A 13,850-nucleotide genomic window follows, 5' to 3' on the forward strand; every position below is an offset into this window, starting at 1 on the left:
TAGCAGCAGGTGGAGCTGTGTCGCCATCATAAACCAACGTATTACCTGCAGGAAACCTAGGCAGAATCTAAAAAGTTTATCAGAGCTGTGCGGTCTCAGGTAAGGTCTTACAGGGGCTCATTGATTAGTAGTCTCCATATCTTCTCCGAACTTCTCCCACACTAGCTGCTTTGCCTCTTTCATAGCAGAGGCTGCAGCCCTTCGGGCCCTTCGGTACCCTGCAACTGCCTCCGGAGTCCTCTGAGATAAGATATCCCGGAAAGACTCCGTCAGTCGGATGGTTTCCTTGACAGCTGGTGTTTTTGAGGGTTACTGCCCCTTAACCCTAACTGACACAACAACGACTGAGACCAGCTGACTGTAAGACACTATTGTGAAATTGGAGGAAATACATATCTAAACATCACTGGTGCATTTTAATTAAGCTCTGACATTAAACATTAAAAATAAAACATTCCCTGATACACTTTCTTTTTACCCACAATTGGAAAACATCACACCAGAGACGGTTTAAATTAATCCAAGATTTTATATTGTGATCATTGTAAAGTGTTCACAGAAATTGTACAAGCTATTGGAAATATCACAGAATACAGCATAAATAAATATACTTTGAAGAAACAGAATTTACTGTGTATTATTTTGGCACATACAGTATATCACACACACACACAGACACAGATCTTTTTTTATGTATATATACATACATAATGTATACCATGGCATGTACACCATGACTTTTGATCAAACTTCATTCAGAACATAATGAAAGTAATTTCATGGTGTTACCTTCTGTCAAGAAAACTGAAACTAAGTTAAATATTGATTATAGGACAGTGCTCAGTAAAGACTAAAGAATTTATTTGTATATTAATAGTGCAATTATTTTCTGACATTCCAGAGCCTAATGTTATATTATATGGTTTACTATTCTAGTAATGGTTCCATTGACCAGGTGCTTAAAAGTTGAATTTGACAGCAGGTTCATCCAAAGCTGTAAAAGACTTCAGACATTCAAGAATTTTTGATGTTTACTGACAACAAAGTCCATTTTCATGCCAGTGATGGCAGTCATGTTTATCAGTACGTATGCTATTGTTGGCTTGACAGTAGCCATGACAACAGTACAAGGCAGGATGCGGTGACGAGACTCATCTTCTGACTTACTCCACTTGACACTGTAAATGAGGAAAATGGAAACGAAACATTAGTTTAACAATCAGTTGTGCAACTTTGACCTAAATCTTGATCAAGTATCACTCAATATTGCTTACAGATGCCGTTCACGTTGATGGAGCTGCCTTCAATGTCGAAGCCACTGACGCTTGAAGCTGCGTTGATCAAAGTGCTTGCAATCTGAGTGTTATTAGGGGCAAATGGGCTTACAAAGTTAAGGTCAATGGTGTTGATGACTGATCCACTCCTGCAGAAAGATAAACAAAAATATTATTTAAAATATGAGATAAAGTCCACTATTCTTAAATTGTAACAAGATACATCTTAACAAATTACCTGAATGAAACCACTTCCAAGGTCTTGAAGGAGGAAGGGAATGTCCTAAGAAAAATAGGTTCAAGCTGCATAAAGAGAAAAGAAGTTGGATTTAAAAACTTTATACTCTTGCATTGGAACCTTGAAATGTGTGTAAGAGATAAGTTGTACAGTGAGCTGGAGCGAGGTGTAGTTTAATCTGTTTTAACATATTCCCCTTGATGCCTCTGTTGGATATTTGAATAAGTGACCTTTTTATATGTAGACTGCTGAGTGAGTGTTCTTACCTGTCCCTTTATCATTGCAGCTCGATTTTTAAAAGCTGTAGATGATGGATTTAGCAAGTCATTTGTAAATGTGCTTTGAACAGATCTGAAAGACACCCTTGCTGTTGTAGGTGCTGCAGTTGTAGGTGCAGCAGTGATAGGTGCTGCTGTTGTAGGTGAAGCAGTAGTTGATATGCCAGTTGTTAGTGAGGTAGATGTAGCTGTTGCAGTTGTAGGTGCAGCAGTTGTAGGTGCTGTGGTTGTAGCTGGAACTGGACCTTCTGTAAAAACAAATATTTTAAGAATATGTAAATAAGTATTGTTGCCCAAGTAAAATGTTCTTCCTTGTTTGGTATCAAAATGACTTTGGCGCCAGTTTCACAGATTTATAAGAACCATTATTAAAAGGCTTAAAAACTACAATTATATGTATATGTACAATTGTATACACAAGGTAGCATAGAGAATAGCTCATCCTCTGTGGTTTGAACTATAAAACACGGAAGTTGTCTTTATGAATCTTTCTGTCTATACTTCAATTTCTTGTGTAACAACCTAATATTATTGCCGAATTTAATAACAAAGCATTAGCAGCTCGTTAATCTAAATGTTTTACATAATGATAGCGAAACATTTGTTTACTTACCTAGTACTTTGATTGAGGCTGGATTTATGCTCACATTGAAAGTATTGTTTGGATTAGTCACAGCTTTTACTAAGACTTCAGCAATGACATTATTCTGTGGGAGATCTGCAATAGGAGTAGTCCTATTGAACACAACCTCAATAGCTGCTTCAGTACCAGTCGCTCGTGTTGGAGGTAAGGCACTATATTATCAAACCAAAAGGGACGTGTGTTAAACAATGACATAACATGCTTTGTGTCAAGAACAAAATCCTGCATATTTAGTAAAAAATGTGAAAAATATTTTACCTGAACTTTTTCACGTTGCAGTGGCCAAACTTGTTTCCAAATTCTTTTTTGTATATCGCAGAACACTGCAAAAAGGATACAATATTTAAAGACCTTAAGTCATATTCAAGTACAGTTTTCATAATATTCAATTACACAATTATGCAAATTTGACTGAAATTAATTTTCTTATTAAGAGATTTGTCTTTTGACATTCAATGCCAAATAATTAATTTGAAAGTGCACTCGTCTCAAGAGATTTGTCATTTAAGGTAAAACAATGACATTCAATGCCAAATAATTCATTTGAAAGTGCACTCACCGTATTTATGACTCGTTCTTCAAGGTTTATGTATTCCCTGCTGCTCGGGTCAGTAAGGGCATTTGAGAAAGGTTCTCCTCCCAAGTCTAGTGAGAGGCTGTAAACAGGTTCAAGGGCCAAAGTGATGGGTGCGGCTGTTGAAGATGCGCCTGTTGTAGAAGAAGTTGTTTTAGGTGCAGTTGTCATAGGTGCTGCTGTTGTACGTGCAGAAGTTGTAGCTGCTGCTGTTGTAGGTGCTGCAGTATTAGGTACAGCAGTTGTTGGGGCAGCTGTTGTTGTTGCTGCTTCTGTGGTTGTTGTTGGAGCAGCTGTCGTTGCTACAGCTGTGGTTGTCGTTGCTGCTTCTGTGGTTGTTGTTGCTCCAGCCGTTGTTGTTGTTGGGGCAGCTGTGGTTGTCGTTGCTGCTTCTGTGGTTGTTGTTGGGGCAGCTGTGGTTGTCGTTGCTGCTTCTGTGGTTGTAGTTGGAGCAGGTGTGGTTGTTGTTGCTGCAGCTGTGGGTGTTATTGGGGAAGCTGTTGTTGTCGTTGTTGCTTTTGTGGTTGTCGTTGCTGCTTCTGTGGTTGTTGTTGGGGCAGCTGTGGTTGTTGTTGCTGCTTCTGTGGTAGTTGTTGGGGCAGCTGTGGTTGTCGTTGCTGCAGCTGTGATTGTCCCTGCTGCTTCTGTGGTTGTTGTTGGAGCAGCTGTTGTTGTCGTTGCTGCAGCTGTGGTTGTTGTTGCTGCTTCTGTGGTTGTTGTTGGAGCAGCTGTGGTTGTCGTTGCTGCTTCTGTGGTTGTTGTTGCTGCTTCTGTGGTTGTCGTTGCTGCTTCGGTGGTTGTTGTTGCTGCAGCTGTGGTTGTTGTTGGGGCAGCTGTGGTTGTCGTTGCTGCTTCTGTGGTTGTTGTTGGAGCAGCTGTGGTTGTCGTTACTGCAGATGTGGCTTGTCGTTACTTCAGCTGTGGTTGTTGGTGCTGCTTCTGTGGTAGTTGTTGGGGCAGCTGTGGTTGTCGTTGCTGCTTCTGTTGTTGTTGTTGGGGCAGCTGTGGTTGTCGTTGCTGCTTCTGTGGTTGTAGTTGGAGCAGCTGTGGTTGTCGTTGCTGCAGATGTGCTTGTCGTTACTGCTTCTGTGGTTGTTGTTGCTGCTGTGGTTGTTGTTGGGGCAGCTGTGGTTGTCGTTACTGCCTCTGTGGTTGTTGTTGCTGCTTCTGTGGTTGTTGTTGGGGCAGCTGTTGTTGTCGTTGCTGCTTCTGTGGTAGTTGTTGGGGCAGCTGTGGTTGTCGTTGCTGCTTCTGTGGTTGTTGTTGCTGCTTCTGTGGTTGTTGTGGAGCAGCTGTGGTTGTCGTTGCTGCTTCTGTGGTTGTTGTTGGAGCAGCTGTTTTAGTCATTGCTGCAGCTGTGGTTGTTGTTGCTGCTTCTGTGGTTGTCGTTGCTGCTTCGGTGGTTGTTGTTGCTGCAGCTGTGGTTGTTATTGGGGCAGCTGTGGTTGTCGTTACTGCCTCTGTAGTTGTTGGTGCCGCTTGTGTGGTTGTTGGGGCAGCTGTTGTTGTCGTTGCTGCTTCTGTGATTGTCGTTGCTGCTTCTGTGGTTGTTGGAGCAGCTGTGGTTGTCGTCGCTGCAGCTTTGGTTGTCGTTGCTGCTTCTTTGGTTGTTGTTGGGGCAGCTGTGGTTGTCGTTGCTGCTTCTGTGGTTGTTGTTGGGGAAGCTGTGGTTGTCGTTGCTGCTTCTGTTGTTGTTATTGGGGCAGCTGTGGTTGTCGTTGCTGCTTCTGTGGTTGTAGTTGGAGCAGCTGTGGTTGTCGTTGCTGCAGCTGTGCTTGTCGTTACTGCTTCTGTGGTTGTTGTTGCTGCTTCTATGGTTGTTGTTGGGGCAGCTGTGTTTGTCGTTGCTGCTTCTGTGGTTGTTGTTGGGAGCAGCTGTGGTTGTCGTTGCTGCAGCTGTGGTTGTTGTTGCTGCTTCTGTGGTTGTTGTTGGGGCAGCTGTGGTTGTCGTTGCTGCTTCTGTGGTTGTTGTTGGAGCAGCTGTGGTTGTCGTTGCTGCAGCTGTGCTTGTCGTTACTGCTTCTGTGGTTGTTGTTGCTGCTGTGGTTGTTGTTGGGGCAGCTGTGGTTGTCGTTACTGCCTCTGTGGTTGTTGATGCTGCTTGTGTGGTTGTTGTTGGGGCAGCTGTTGTTGTTGTTGCTGCTTCTGTGGTAGTTGTTGGGGCAGCTGTGGTTGTCGTTGCTGCAGATGTGCTTGTCGTTATTGCTTCTGTGGTTGTTGTTGCTGCTGTGGTTGTTGTTGGGGCAGCGGTTGTTGTCGTTGCTGCTTCTGTGGTTGTTGTTGGGGCAGCTGTGGTTCTCGTTTGCTGCTTCTGTGGTTGTTGTTGGAGCAGCTGTGGTTGTCGTTGCTGCTTCTGTGGTTGTTGTTGGGGCAGCTGTGGTTGTCGTTGCTGCTTCTGTGGTTGTTGTTGGGGCAGCTGTGGTTGTCGTTGCTTCTTCTGTGGTTGTTGTTGGGGCAGCTGTGGTTGTCGTTGCTGCTTCTGTGGTTGTTGTTGGGGCAGTTGTGGTTGTCGTTGCTTCTTCTGTGGTTGTTGTTAGGGCAGCTGTGGTTGTCGTTGCTTCTTCTGTGGTTGTTGTTGGGGCAGCTGTGGTTGTTGTTGCTGCTTCTGTTGTTGTTGTTGGGGCAGCTGTGGTTGTCGTTGCTGCTTCTGTGGTTGTCGTTGCTGCTTCTGTGGTTGTTGTTGGAGTAGCTGTGGTTGTCGTTGCTGCGTAGCGCTTCGTTGCTGCTTCTGTGGTTGTTGTTGGGGCAGCTGTCGTTGTCGTTGCTGCAGATGTGCTTGTCGTTACTGCTTCTGTGGTTGTTGTTGGGGCATCTGTGGTTGTCGTTGCTTCTTCTGTGGTTGTTGTTGGAGCAGCTGTTGTTGTCGTTGCTGCTTCTGTTGTTGTTGGGGCAGCTGTGGTTGTCGTTGCTGCTTCTGTTGTTGTAGTTAAAGCAGCTGTGGTTGTCGTTGCTGCTTCTGTGGTTGTTGTTGGGGCAGTTGTGGTTGTCGTTGCTGCTTCTGTGGTTGTTGTTGGGGCAGCTGTGGTTGTCGTTGCTGCTTCTGTTGTTGTTGTTGGGGCAGCTGTGGTTGTTGTTGCTGCTTCTGTGGTTGTTGTTGGAGCAGCTGTGATTGTCGTTACTGGAGCTGTGGTTGTTGTTGCTGCTTCTGTGGTAGTTGTTGGGGCAGCTGTGGTTGTCGTTGCTGCAGCTGTGATTGTCGTTGCTGCTTCTGTGGTTGTTGTTGGGGCAGCTGTGGTTGTCGTTGCTGCTTCTGTTGTTGTTGGGGCAGCTGTGGTTGTCGTTGCTGCTTCTGTGGTTGTTGTTGGGGCAGTTGTGGTTGTCGTTGCTTCTTCTGTGGTTGTTGTTGGGGCAGCTGTGGTTGTCGTTGCTGCTTCTGTTGTTGTTGTTGGGGCAGCTGTCGTTGTCGTTGCTGCTTCTGTGGTTGTAGTTAAAGCAGCTGTGGTTGTCGTTGCTGCAGATGTGCTTGTCGTTACTGCTTCTGTGGTTGTTGTTGGGGCAGCTGTGGTTGTCGTTGCTGCTTCTGTGGTAGTTGTTGGGGCAGCTGTGGTTGTCGTTGCTGCAGCTGTGATTGTCGTTGCTGCTTCTGTGGTTGTTGTTGGAGCAGCTGTGGTTGTCGTTGCTGCAGCTGTGGTTGTTGTTGCTGCTTCTGTGGTTGTTGTTGGAGCAGCTGTGGTTGTCGTTGCTGCTTCTGTGGTTGTTGTTGGGGCAGCTGTGGTTGTCGTTGCTGCTTCTGTGGTTGTTGTTGGGGCAGCTGTGGTTGTCGTTGCTGCTTCTGTTGTTGTTGTTGGGGCAGCTGTCGTTGTCGTTGCTGCTGTGGTTGTTGTTGCTGCTTCTGTGGTTGTTGTTGAGCAGCTGTGGTTGTCGTTGCTGCAGCTGTGGTTGTCGTTGCTGCTTCTGTGGTTGTTGTTGAGCAGCTGTGGTTGTCGTTGCTGCAGCTGTGGTTGTTGTTGCTGCTTCTGTGGTTGTTGTTGGGGCAGCTGTGGTTGTCGTTGCTGCTTCTGTGGTTGTTGTTGGGGCAGCTGTGGTTGTCGTTGCTTCTTCTGTGGTTGTTGTTGGGGCAGCTGTGGTTGTCGTTGCTGCTTCTGTTGTTGTTGTTGGGGCAGCTGTCGTTGTTGTTCTTCTGTAGTTGTCGTTGTTGCTTCTGTGTTGTTGTTGAGTAGCTGGTTGGTTGTGCTGCTCTGTGGTTGTTGTTGCTGCTTCTGTGGTTGTTGTTGGGGCAGCTGTGGTTGTCGTCTAAGCAGATGTTTGTCGTTACTGCTTCTGTGGTTGTTGTTGGGGCAGCTGTTGTTTTTTGTGTTGCTTCTTCTGTGGTTGTTGTTGAGCATTGGTGTTGTTGTTCTGCTTCTGTTGTTGTTGGGGCAGCTGTGGTTGTCGTTGCTGCTTCTGTGGTTGTAATTAAAGCAGCTGTAGTTGTCGTTGCTGCTTCTGGTTGTTGTTGTTAGGCAGCTGTGGTTGTCGTTGTTGCTCTTGTTGGTTGTTGTTTCATTGGTTGTTGCTGCTTCTGTGGTTGTTGTTGGGGCAGCTGTGGTTGTCGTTGTTTCCTTCTGTGGTTGTTGTTAGCAGCTGTGGTTTTCGTTGCTGCTTCTGTTGTTGTTGTTGGGGCAGTTTGTCGTTGTCGTTGCGCTTCCGGTGGTTGTTAAAGCAGCTGTGGTTGTCGTTGCGCAGTGTGCTTTGTCGTTTCGCTTCTGTGGTTGTTGTTGGGGCAGCTGTGGTTGTTGTTCTGCTTCTGTGGTTGTTGTTAGGCAGCTGTGGTTGTCGTTGCTGCAGCTGTGATTGTTGCTGCTTCTGTGGTTGTTGTTGGAGCAGCTGTGGTTGTCGTTGCAGCTGTGTTGTTGGTTGCTGCTTCTGGTGGTTGTTGTTGAGCAGCTTCGTATTTCGTTGCTGCTTCTGTGGTTGTTGTTACGTTTGTGGTTGTCGTTGTTGCTCGGTGGTTGTTGTTGCTGCATCTGTGGTTGTTGTTGGGGCAGCTGTATTGTCGTTGCTGCTTCTGTGGTTGTTGTTGGGCGCAGCGTGGTTGTCGTTGCTGCTTCTGTGGTTGTTGTTGAGCAGCTGGTGTTGTCGTTGCTGCTTCTGTTGGTTGTTAGCAGCTGTATTGTCGTTGCTTCTGTGGCGTAGTTAGCGCAGCTGTGGTTGTCGTTGCTGCTTCTTGTGGTTGTTGTTGGGGCAGTTGTGGTTGTCGTTGCTGCTTCTGTGGTTGTTGTTAGCAGCTGTGGTTGTTGTTGCTGCTTGCGTTGTTGTTGTTAGGCAGCTGTGGTTGTTGCGCTTCTGTGGTTGTAGTTGACAGCTGTGATTGTCGTTACTGAGCTTCGTGTTGTTGTTTGCTGCTTCTGTGGTTGTTGTTGGGGCAGCTGTGGTTGTCTGCTGCAGCTGTTGTCGTTTTGCTTCTGTGGTTGTTGTTGGGGCAGCTGTGGTTGTCGTTGTTGCTGCTGTTGTTGTTAGGCAGCTGTGGTTGTCGTTGCTGCTTCTGTGGTTGTTGTTGGCAGCTTGTGGTTTGTTGCTGCTTCTGTGGTTGTTGTTGGGGCAGCTGTGGTTGTCGTTGCTGCTTCTGTTGTTGTTGTTGGGGCAGCTGTGCGTTGTTATTGCTTCTGTGGTTGTAGTTAAAGCAGCTGTGGTTGTCGTTACTGCAGCGTGCTTGTCGTTACTGCTTCTGTGGTTGTTGTTGGGGCAGCTGTGGTTGTCGTTGCTGCTTCTGTGGTTGTTGTTAGGCAGCTGTGGTTGTCGTTGTTCAGCTGTGATTGTCGTTGCTTCTGTGGTTGTTGTTGGGCAGCTGTGGTTGTCGTTGCTGCAGCTGTGGTTGTTGTTGCTGCTTCTGTGGTTGTTGTTGAGCAGCTGTGGTTGTTGTTGCTGCTTCTGTGGTTGTTGTTGCTGCTGCTGTGGTTGTCGTTGCTGCTGCGGTGGTTGTTGTTGCTGCTGCTGTGGTTGTTGTTGGGGCAGCTGTGGTTGTTGCTGTTTTGTGGTTGTTGTTGAGCAGCTGTGGTTGTCGTTACTGGTAGCTGTGGTTGTCGTTGCTGCTTCTGTGTGTTGTTAGGGCAGCTGTGGTTGTCGTTGCTGCTTCTGTGGTTGTTGTTGGGCAGCTGTGGTTGTCGTTAGCTGCAGCTTGATTGTCGTTGTTGCTGCTTCTGTGGTTGTTGTTAGGCAGCTGTGGTTGTCGTTGCTGCTTCTGTGGTTGTTGTTGGGGCAGCTGTGGTTGTCGTTGCTTCTTCCTGTGGTTGTTGTTGGGGCAGCTGTGGTTGTTGTTGCTTCTTCTGTGGTTGTTGTTGGGGCGGCTGTGGTTGTCGTTGCTGCTTCTGTGGTTGTTGTTGGGGCAGCTGTGGTTGTCGTTTGTTTCTCTGTGGTTGTTGTTAGGGCAGCTGTGGTTGTTGTTGTTTCTTTCTGTGGTTGTTGTTGGGGCAGCTGTGGTTGTCGTTGCTGCTTCTGTTGTTGTTTTTTTAGCAGCTGTCGTTGTCGTTTTGCTGCTGTGGTTGTCGTTGCTGCTTCTGTGGTTGTTGTTGAGCAGCTGTGTTGTCGCGTACGTGTGGTTGTTGTTGCTGCTTCTGTGGTTGTTGTTAGCAGCTGTGGTTGTCGTTACTGCAGATGTGCTTGTCGTTACTGCTTCTGTGGTTGTTGTTGGGGCGCTGTAGTTGTCGTTGTTGCTTCCGTATTGTTGTTGATAGCTGGTGTTGTCGTTGCTGCTTCTGTTGTTGTTGGGGCAGCTGTGGTTGTCGTTGCTGCTTCTGTGGTTGTAGTTAAAGCAGCTGTGGTTGTCGTTGCTGCTTCTGTGGTTGTTGTTGGGGCAGTTGTGGTTGTCGTTGCTGCTTCTGTGGTTGTTGTTGGGGCAGCTGTGGTTGTCGTTGCTGCTTCTGTTGTTGTTGTTGGGGCAGCTGTGGTTGTTGTTGCTGCCGCTGTGGTTGTAGTTGGAGCAGCTGTGATTGTCGTTACTGCAGCTGTGGTTGTTGTTGCTGCTTCTGTGGTTGTTGTTGGGCAGCTGTGGTTGTCGTTGCTGCAGCTGTGGTTGTCGTTGCTGCTTCTGTGGTTGTTGTTGGGGCAGCTGTGGTTGTCGTTGCTGCTTCTGTGGTTGTTGTTAGCAGCTGTGGTTGTCGTTGCTGCTTCTGTGGTTGTTGTTGGGGCAGTTGTGGTTGTCGTTGCTGCTTCTGTGGTTGTTGTTGGGGCAGCTGTGGTTGTTGCTGCTTCTGTTGTTGTTGTTAGGGCAGCTGTCGTTAAGGTTGCTGTTCTGTGGTTGTAGTTAAAGCCAGCTGTGGTTGTCGTTGCTGCAGATGTCTTGTCGTTACTGCTTCTGTGGTTGTTGTTGGGGCAGCTGTGGTTGTCGTTCTGCTCTGTGGTTGTTGTTAGGCAGCTGTGTTGTCGTTGCTGCAGCTGGGATTGTTGTTGCTGCTTCTGTGGTTGTTGTTGAGCAGCTGTGGTTGTCGTTGCTGCGCTGTGTTGTTGTTTATTGCTTCTGTGGTTGTTGTTGAGCAGCTGTGGTTGTCGTTGCTGCTTCTGTGGTTGTTGTTAGGGCGCTGTGGTTGTTGTTCTGCTTCTGTGGTTGTTGTTAGCAGCTGTGGTTGTCGTTGCTGCTTCTTTTGTTGTTGGGGCAGCTGTCGTTGTCGTTTTGCTGCTTCTGTGGTTGTTGTTGCTGCTTCTGTGGTTGTTGTTGCTCAGCTGTGGTTGTCGTTGCTGCAGCCATGATTGTCGTTGTTTTCTGCTTCTGTGGTTGTTGTTGGGGCAGCTGTGGTTGTCGTTGCTGCAGCTGTGGTTGTTGTTGCTGCTTCTGTGGTTTTTGTTGAGCAGCTGTGGTTGTCGTTGCTGCTTCTGTGGTTGTTGTTAGGGCAGCTGTGGTTGTCGTTGCTTCTTCTGTGGTTGTTGTTGGGGCAGCTGTGGTTGTCGTTGCTGCTTCTGTGGTTGTTGTTGGGGCAGCTGTGGTTGTCGTTGCTGCTGCTGTGGTTGTCGTTGCTGCTTCTGTGGTTGTTGTTGGAGTAGCTGTGGTTGTCGTTGCTGCAGCTGTGGTTGTTGTTGCTGCTTCTGTGGTTGTTGTTGGGGCAGCTGTCGTTATCGTTCTGCAGCTGTGTTTGTTGTTACTGCTTCTGTGGTTGTTGTTAGGGCAGCTGTGGTTGTCGTTGCTTCTTCTGTGGTTGTTGTTGAGCAGCTGGCGTTGTCGTTGCTGCTTCTGTTGTTGTTAGCAGCTGTGTTGTCGTTGCTGCTTCTGTGAGTGGTTAAAGCTCTGTGGTTGTTGCTGCTTCTGTGGTTGTTGTTGGGCAGCTGTGGTTGTCGTTGCTGCTTCTGTTGTTGTTTTGGGGCAGCTGTAGTTGTCGTTGCTGCTTCTGTGGTTGTTGTTAGGGCAGTTGTGGTTGTCGTCGTTTTCTGTCGTTGTTGTTGGGGCAGCTGTGGTTGTCGTTGCTGCTTCTGTTGTTGTTGTTGGGGCAGCTGTCGTTGTCGTTGCTGCTTCTGTGGTTGTAGTTAAAGCGCTGTGGTTGTCGTTGCTGCAGCTGTGCTTGTCGTTACTGCTTCTGTGGTTGTTGTTGGGGCAGCTGTGGTTGTCGTTGTTGCTTTGTGTGTTAGCAGCTGTGGTTTGTGCTGCTGCGCTGTGTTGTGGTTAAAGCAGCTGTGGTTGTCGTTAAGCTGCTTCTGTGGTTGTTGTTGGGCAGTTGTGGTTGTCGTTAGCTTTTCTTCTGTGGTTGTTGTTGGGGCAGCTGTGGTTGTTGTTGTTGGGCAGCTGTGGTTGTTGTTGCTGCTTCTGTGGTTGTTGTTGGTGCAGCTTGTGGTTGTCGTTGTTGCTTCTGTGGTTGTTGTTAGCAGCTGTGGTTGTCGTTGTTGCTTCTGTTGTTGTTGTTGGGGCAGCTGTGGTTGTTGTGGTGCCTCTGTTGTTGTTGTTGGGGCAGCTGTCGTTGCTTGCTGCTTTTGTGAGTTGTGCGTAGCAGCTGTGTTTGTTGTTGGCTGCGCTGTGCTTGTTGTTGCTGTTTGTGGTTGTTGTTAGCGTAGTTGTCTACGCTCTGTGGTTGTTGGTTAGCAGCTGTGCTTGCTGCAGCTGTGGATTGTTGTTGCTGCTTCTGTGGTTGTTGTTGGAGCAGCTGTGGTTGTCGTTGCTGCAGCGTTGCTGCTTCTGTGGTTGTTGTTGAGCGCTTCGTGGTTGTCGTTGCTGCTTCTGTGGTTGTTGTTTTGCTTCTGTGGTTGTTGTTGCTGCCTGGTGGTTGTTGTTGCTGCAGCTGTGGTGTTGTTAACAGCGGTGTGTTTGCTGCTTCTGTGGTAGTTGTTGGGGCAGCTGTGGTTGTTGTTGCTGCTGCTGTGGTTGTTGTTGCTGCTGCTGTTGTTAGCGTTTCGTGTTGTCGCTAGTTTCTGTGGTTGTTTCGTTGTGGCAGCTGTTGTTGCGTTGCGCGCGATTGTCGTTGCTGCTTCTGTGGTTGGTTGTTGGGGCAGCTGTGTTGGTTGCTGCTTCTGTGTTGTTGTTGGGCAGCTGTGTTGTTGTTTTGCTTCTGTGGTTGTTGCGTGGCGGCTGGTTGTCGTTTGTGCTTTGGGTTGTTGGTTGTCGTGCTTGCTGCTTCTGTGGTTGTTGTTGCTGCTTCTGTGGTTGTTGTTGGAGCAGCTGTGGTTGTCGTTGCTGCATTTGTGGTTGTTGTTGGAGCAGCTGTTGTTGTCGTCGTCGCAGCAGCTGTTGTTGTCGTTGCTGCTTCTGTGGTTGTTGTTGGAGCATCTGTGGTTGTCGTTGCTGCTTCTGTGGTGGTTGTTGCTGCAGTTGTTGTTGTTGTTGGGGCAGCTGTTGTTGTCGTATCTGCTTCTATGGTAGTTGTTGGTGCATCTGTGGTTGTCATTGCTGCTTCTGTGGTGGTTGTTCCTGCAGCTGTGGTTGTCAATGCCGCTTCTGTGGTTGTTGTTGGGGCAGCTGTCGTTGTCGTTGCTTCCGCTGTGGTTGTCGTTGCTGCTTTTGTGGTTGTTGTTGGAGCAGCTGTGGTTGTTGTTGCTGCTTCTGTGGTTGTTGTTGGAGCAGCTGTGGTTGTTGCTGCTTCTGCGGTTATTGTTGGATCAGCTGTGGTTGTCGTTGCTGCTTCTGTGGTTGTTGTTGGATCAGCTGTGGTTGTCGTTGCTGCTTCTGTGGTTGTTGTCGGGGCAGCTGTAGTTTTTGATGGGGCAGCTGTGATTGTTGTTTGTGCAGCTGTAGTTGTCGTTGCTGCAATTAGTTAGCAAAGCAGAGCTTTCCTGAATCAACAAAATTACCTGTTTCTGTGTTTCTATAAAAAACTGCCCTTTAAGTTTGTGTTGTTCAAAGAAGTTATCAAAATAACTCACTCGCTTTATTCTGCCACATGAGGAACATGAGCTCAAGTATATTTTGTTTTTGTACGGTGGTTATTATTTTTTTTTCATTAAACATCGCTCAACTTACCTATAAGAAACATAAACATTGATATGATCCGCACGACAGCCATCTTGTCTTCTTTGAATCTATGAAATCAAACAATATAGAAACTTATTAATGGAAGCAATATTTGGAAAGTTTTTTCCTACATTAACTACTTTCTAGACTTACTTTTTAACATTGCACTCAATCTCCAAATTACAGTAGTCATTATAGCAGCTTATTAGCTTAGTAGCTTATTAGCCTTAACAGAATACATAAAAAGGGAAATTGTTCAATGCAAATAATTATAATACATTATCTCATTACCTAATTATATATATCCTGAACTGCATACAAGAAAGGTTACTGATAATGAGATGGGGGAAAAAATGTATTGTACTTTTAATTGGGGGGAAAGAAACAGTGAAGACCCACATCCAAAACAATGTTATAACTTCATTTGAGAATCACTTATTATCACAATAAATATTTGATAATATGTGATAATGACATAATTAACCTTTCCTTAAATTA

At 46.8% G+C, this 13,850-nt stretch overlaps 2 protein-coding genes across 2 annotated transcripts; both read right to left on the minus strand.

Annotated features, from left to right (window-relative positions):
• Window positions 1–509: 509 nt before the first annotated feature.
• LOC120572242 (salivary glue protein Sgs-3-like) lies at window positions 510–3,265 on the minus strand. The gene is made up of 7 exons (XM_039821465.1): window positions 2,993–3,265; window positions 2,692–2,756; window positions 2,404–2,585; window positions 1,779–2,038; window positions 1,513–1,577; window positions 1,275–1,423; window positions 510–1,178 (listed from the first exon to the last, which is right to left on the minus strand). Exons 1-7 carry the CDS (start codon window positions 3,176–3,178, stop codon window positions 1,093–1,095), a joined length of 993 nt encoding a protein of 330 aa, XP_039677399.1. The 5' UTR covers window positions 3,179–3,265; the 3' UTR covers window positions 510–1,092.
• Window positions 3,266–3,916: 651 nt separating this feature from the next.
• Window positions 3,917–13,404, minus strand: LOC120573528 (cell wall protein DAN4-like). The gene is made up of 5 exons (XM_039823313.1): window positions 13,362–13,404; window positions 4,965–5,173; window positions 4,384–4,882; window positions 4,089–4,108; window positions 3,917–3,943 (listed from the first exon to the last, which is right to left on the minus strand). The coding sequence occupies exons 1-5, from the start codon at window positions 13,402–13,404 to the stop codon at window positions 3,917–3,919; spliced, it is 798 nt and encodes a 265-aa protein (XP_039679247.1).
• Window positions 13,405–13,850: the final 446 nt, after the last annotated feature.

The sequence above is a fragment of the Perca fluviatilis genome, chromosome 14 (assembly GCF_010015445.1).
Source record: "Perca fluviatilis chromosome 14, GENO_Pfluv_1.0, whole genome shotgun sequence".
Classification (NCBI taxonomy): domain Eukaryota; kingdom Metazoa; phylum Chordata; class Actinopteri; order Perciformes; family Percidae; genus Perca; species Perca fluviatilis.

Bases quoted from the DNA above. Each gene is read 5' to 3' on its own strand.
- LOC120573528 (XM_039823313.1), bottom strand. From the start codon at position 13,404: ATGGCTGTCGTGCGGATCATATCAATGTTTATGTTTCTTATAG. The intron at 5,174-13,361 runs GTAAGTTGAGCG...CGACAACCACAG, and splicing joins AATGTTTATGTTTCTTATAG to CTGCCCCAACAACTACCACA. The intron at 3,944-4,088 runs GTAACGACAAGC...CTACCACAGAAG, and splicing joins CAACAACAACCACAGAAGCA to CAGCACCAACAACCACAGCT.
- LOC120572242 (XM_039821465.1), bottom strand. From the start codon at position 3,178: ATGACAACTGCACCTAAAACAACTTCTTCTACAACAGGCGCATCTTCA. The intron at 2,039-2,403 runs GTAAGTAAACAA...TTGTTTTTACAG, and splicing joins AGCCTCAATCAAAGTACTAG to AAGGTCCAGTTCCAGCTACA. The intron at 1,578-1,778 runs GTAAGAACACTC...CTCTTTATGCAG, and splicing joins CTGCAATGATAAAGGGACAG to CTTGAACCTATTTTTCTTAG.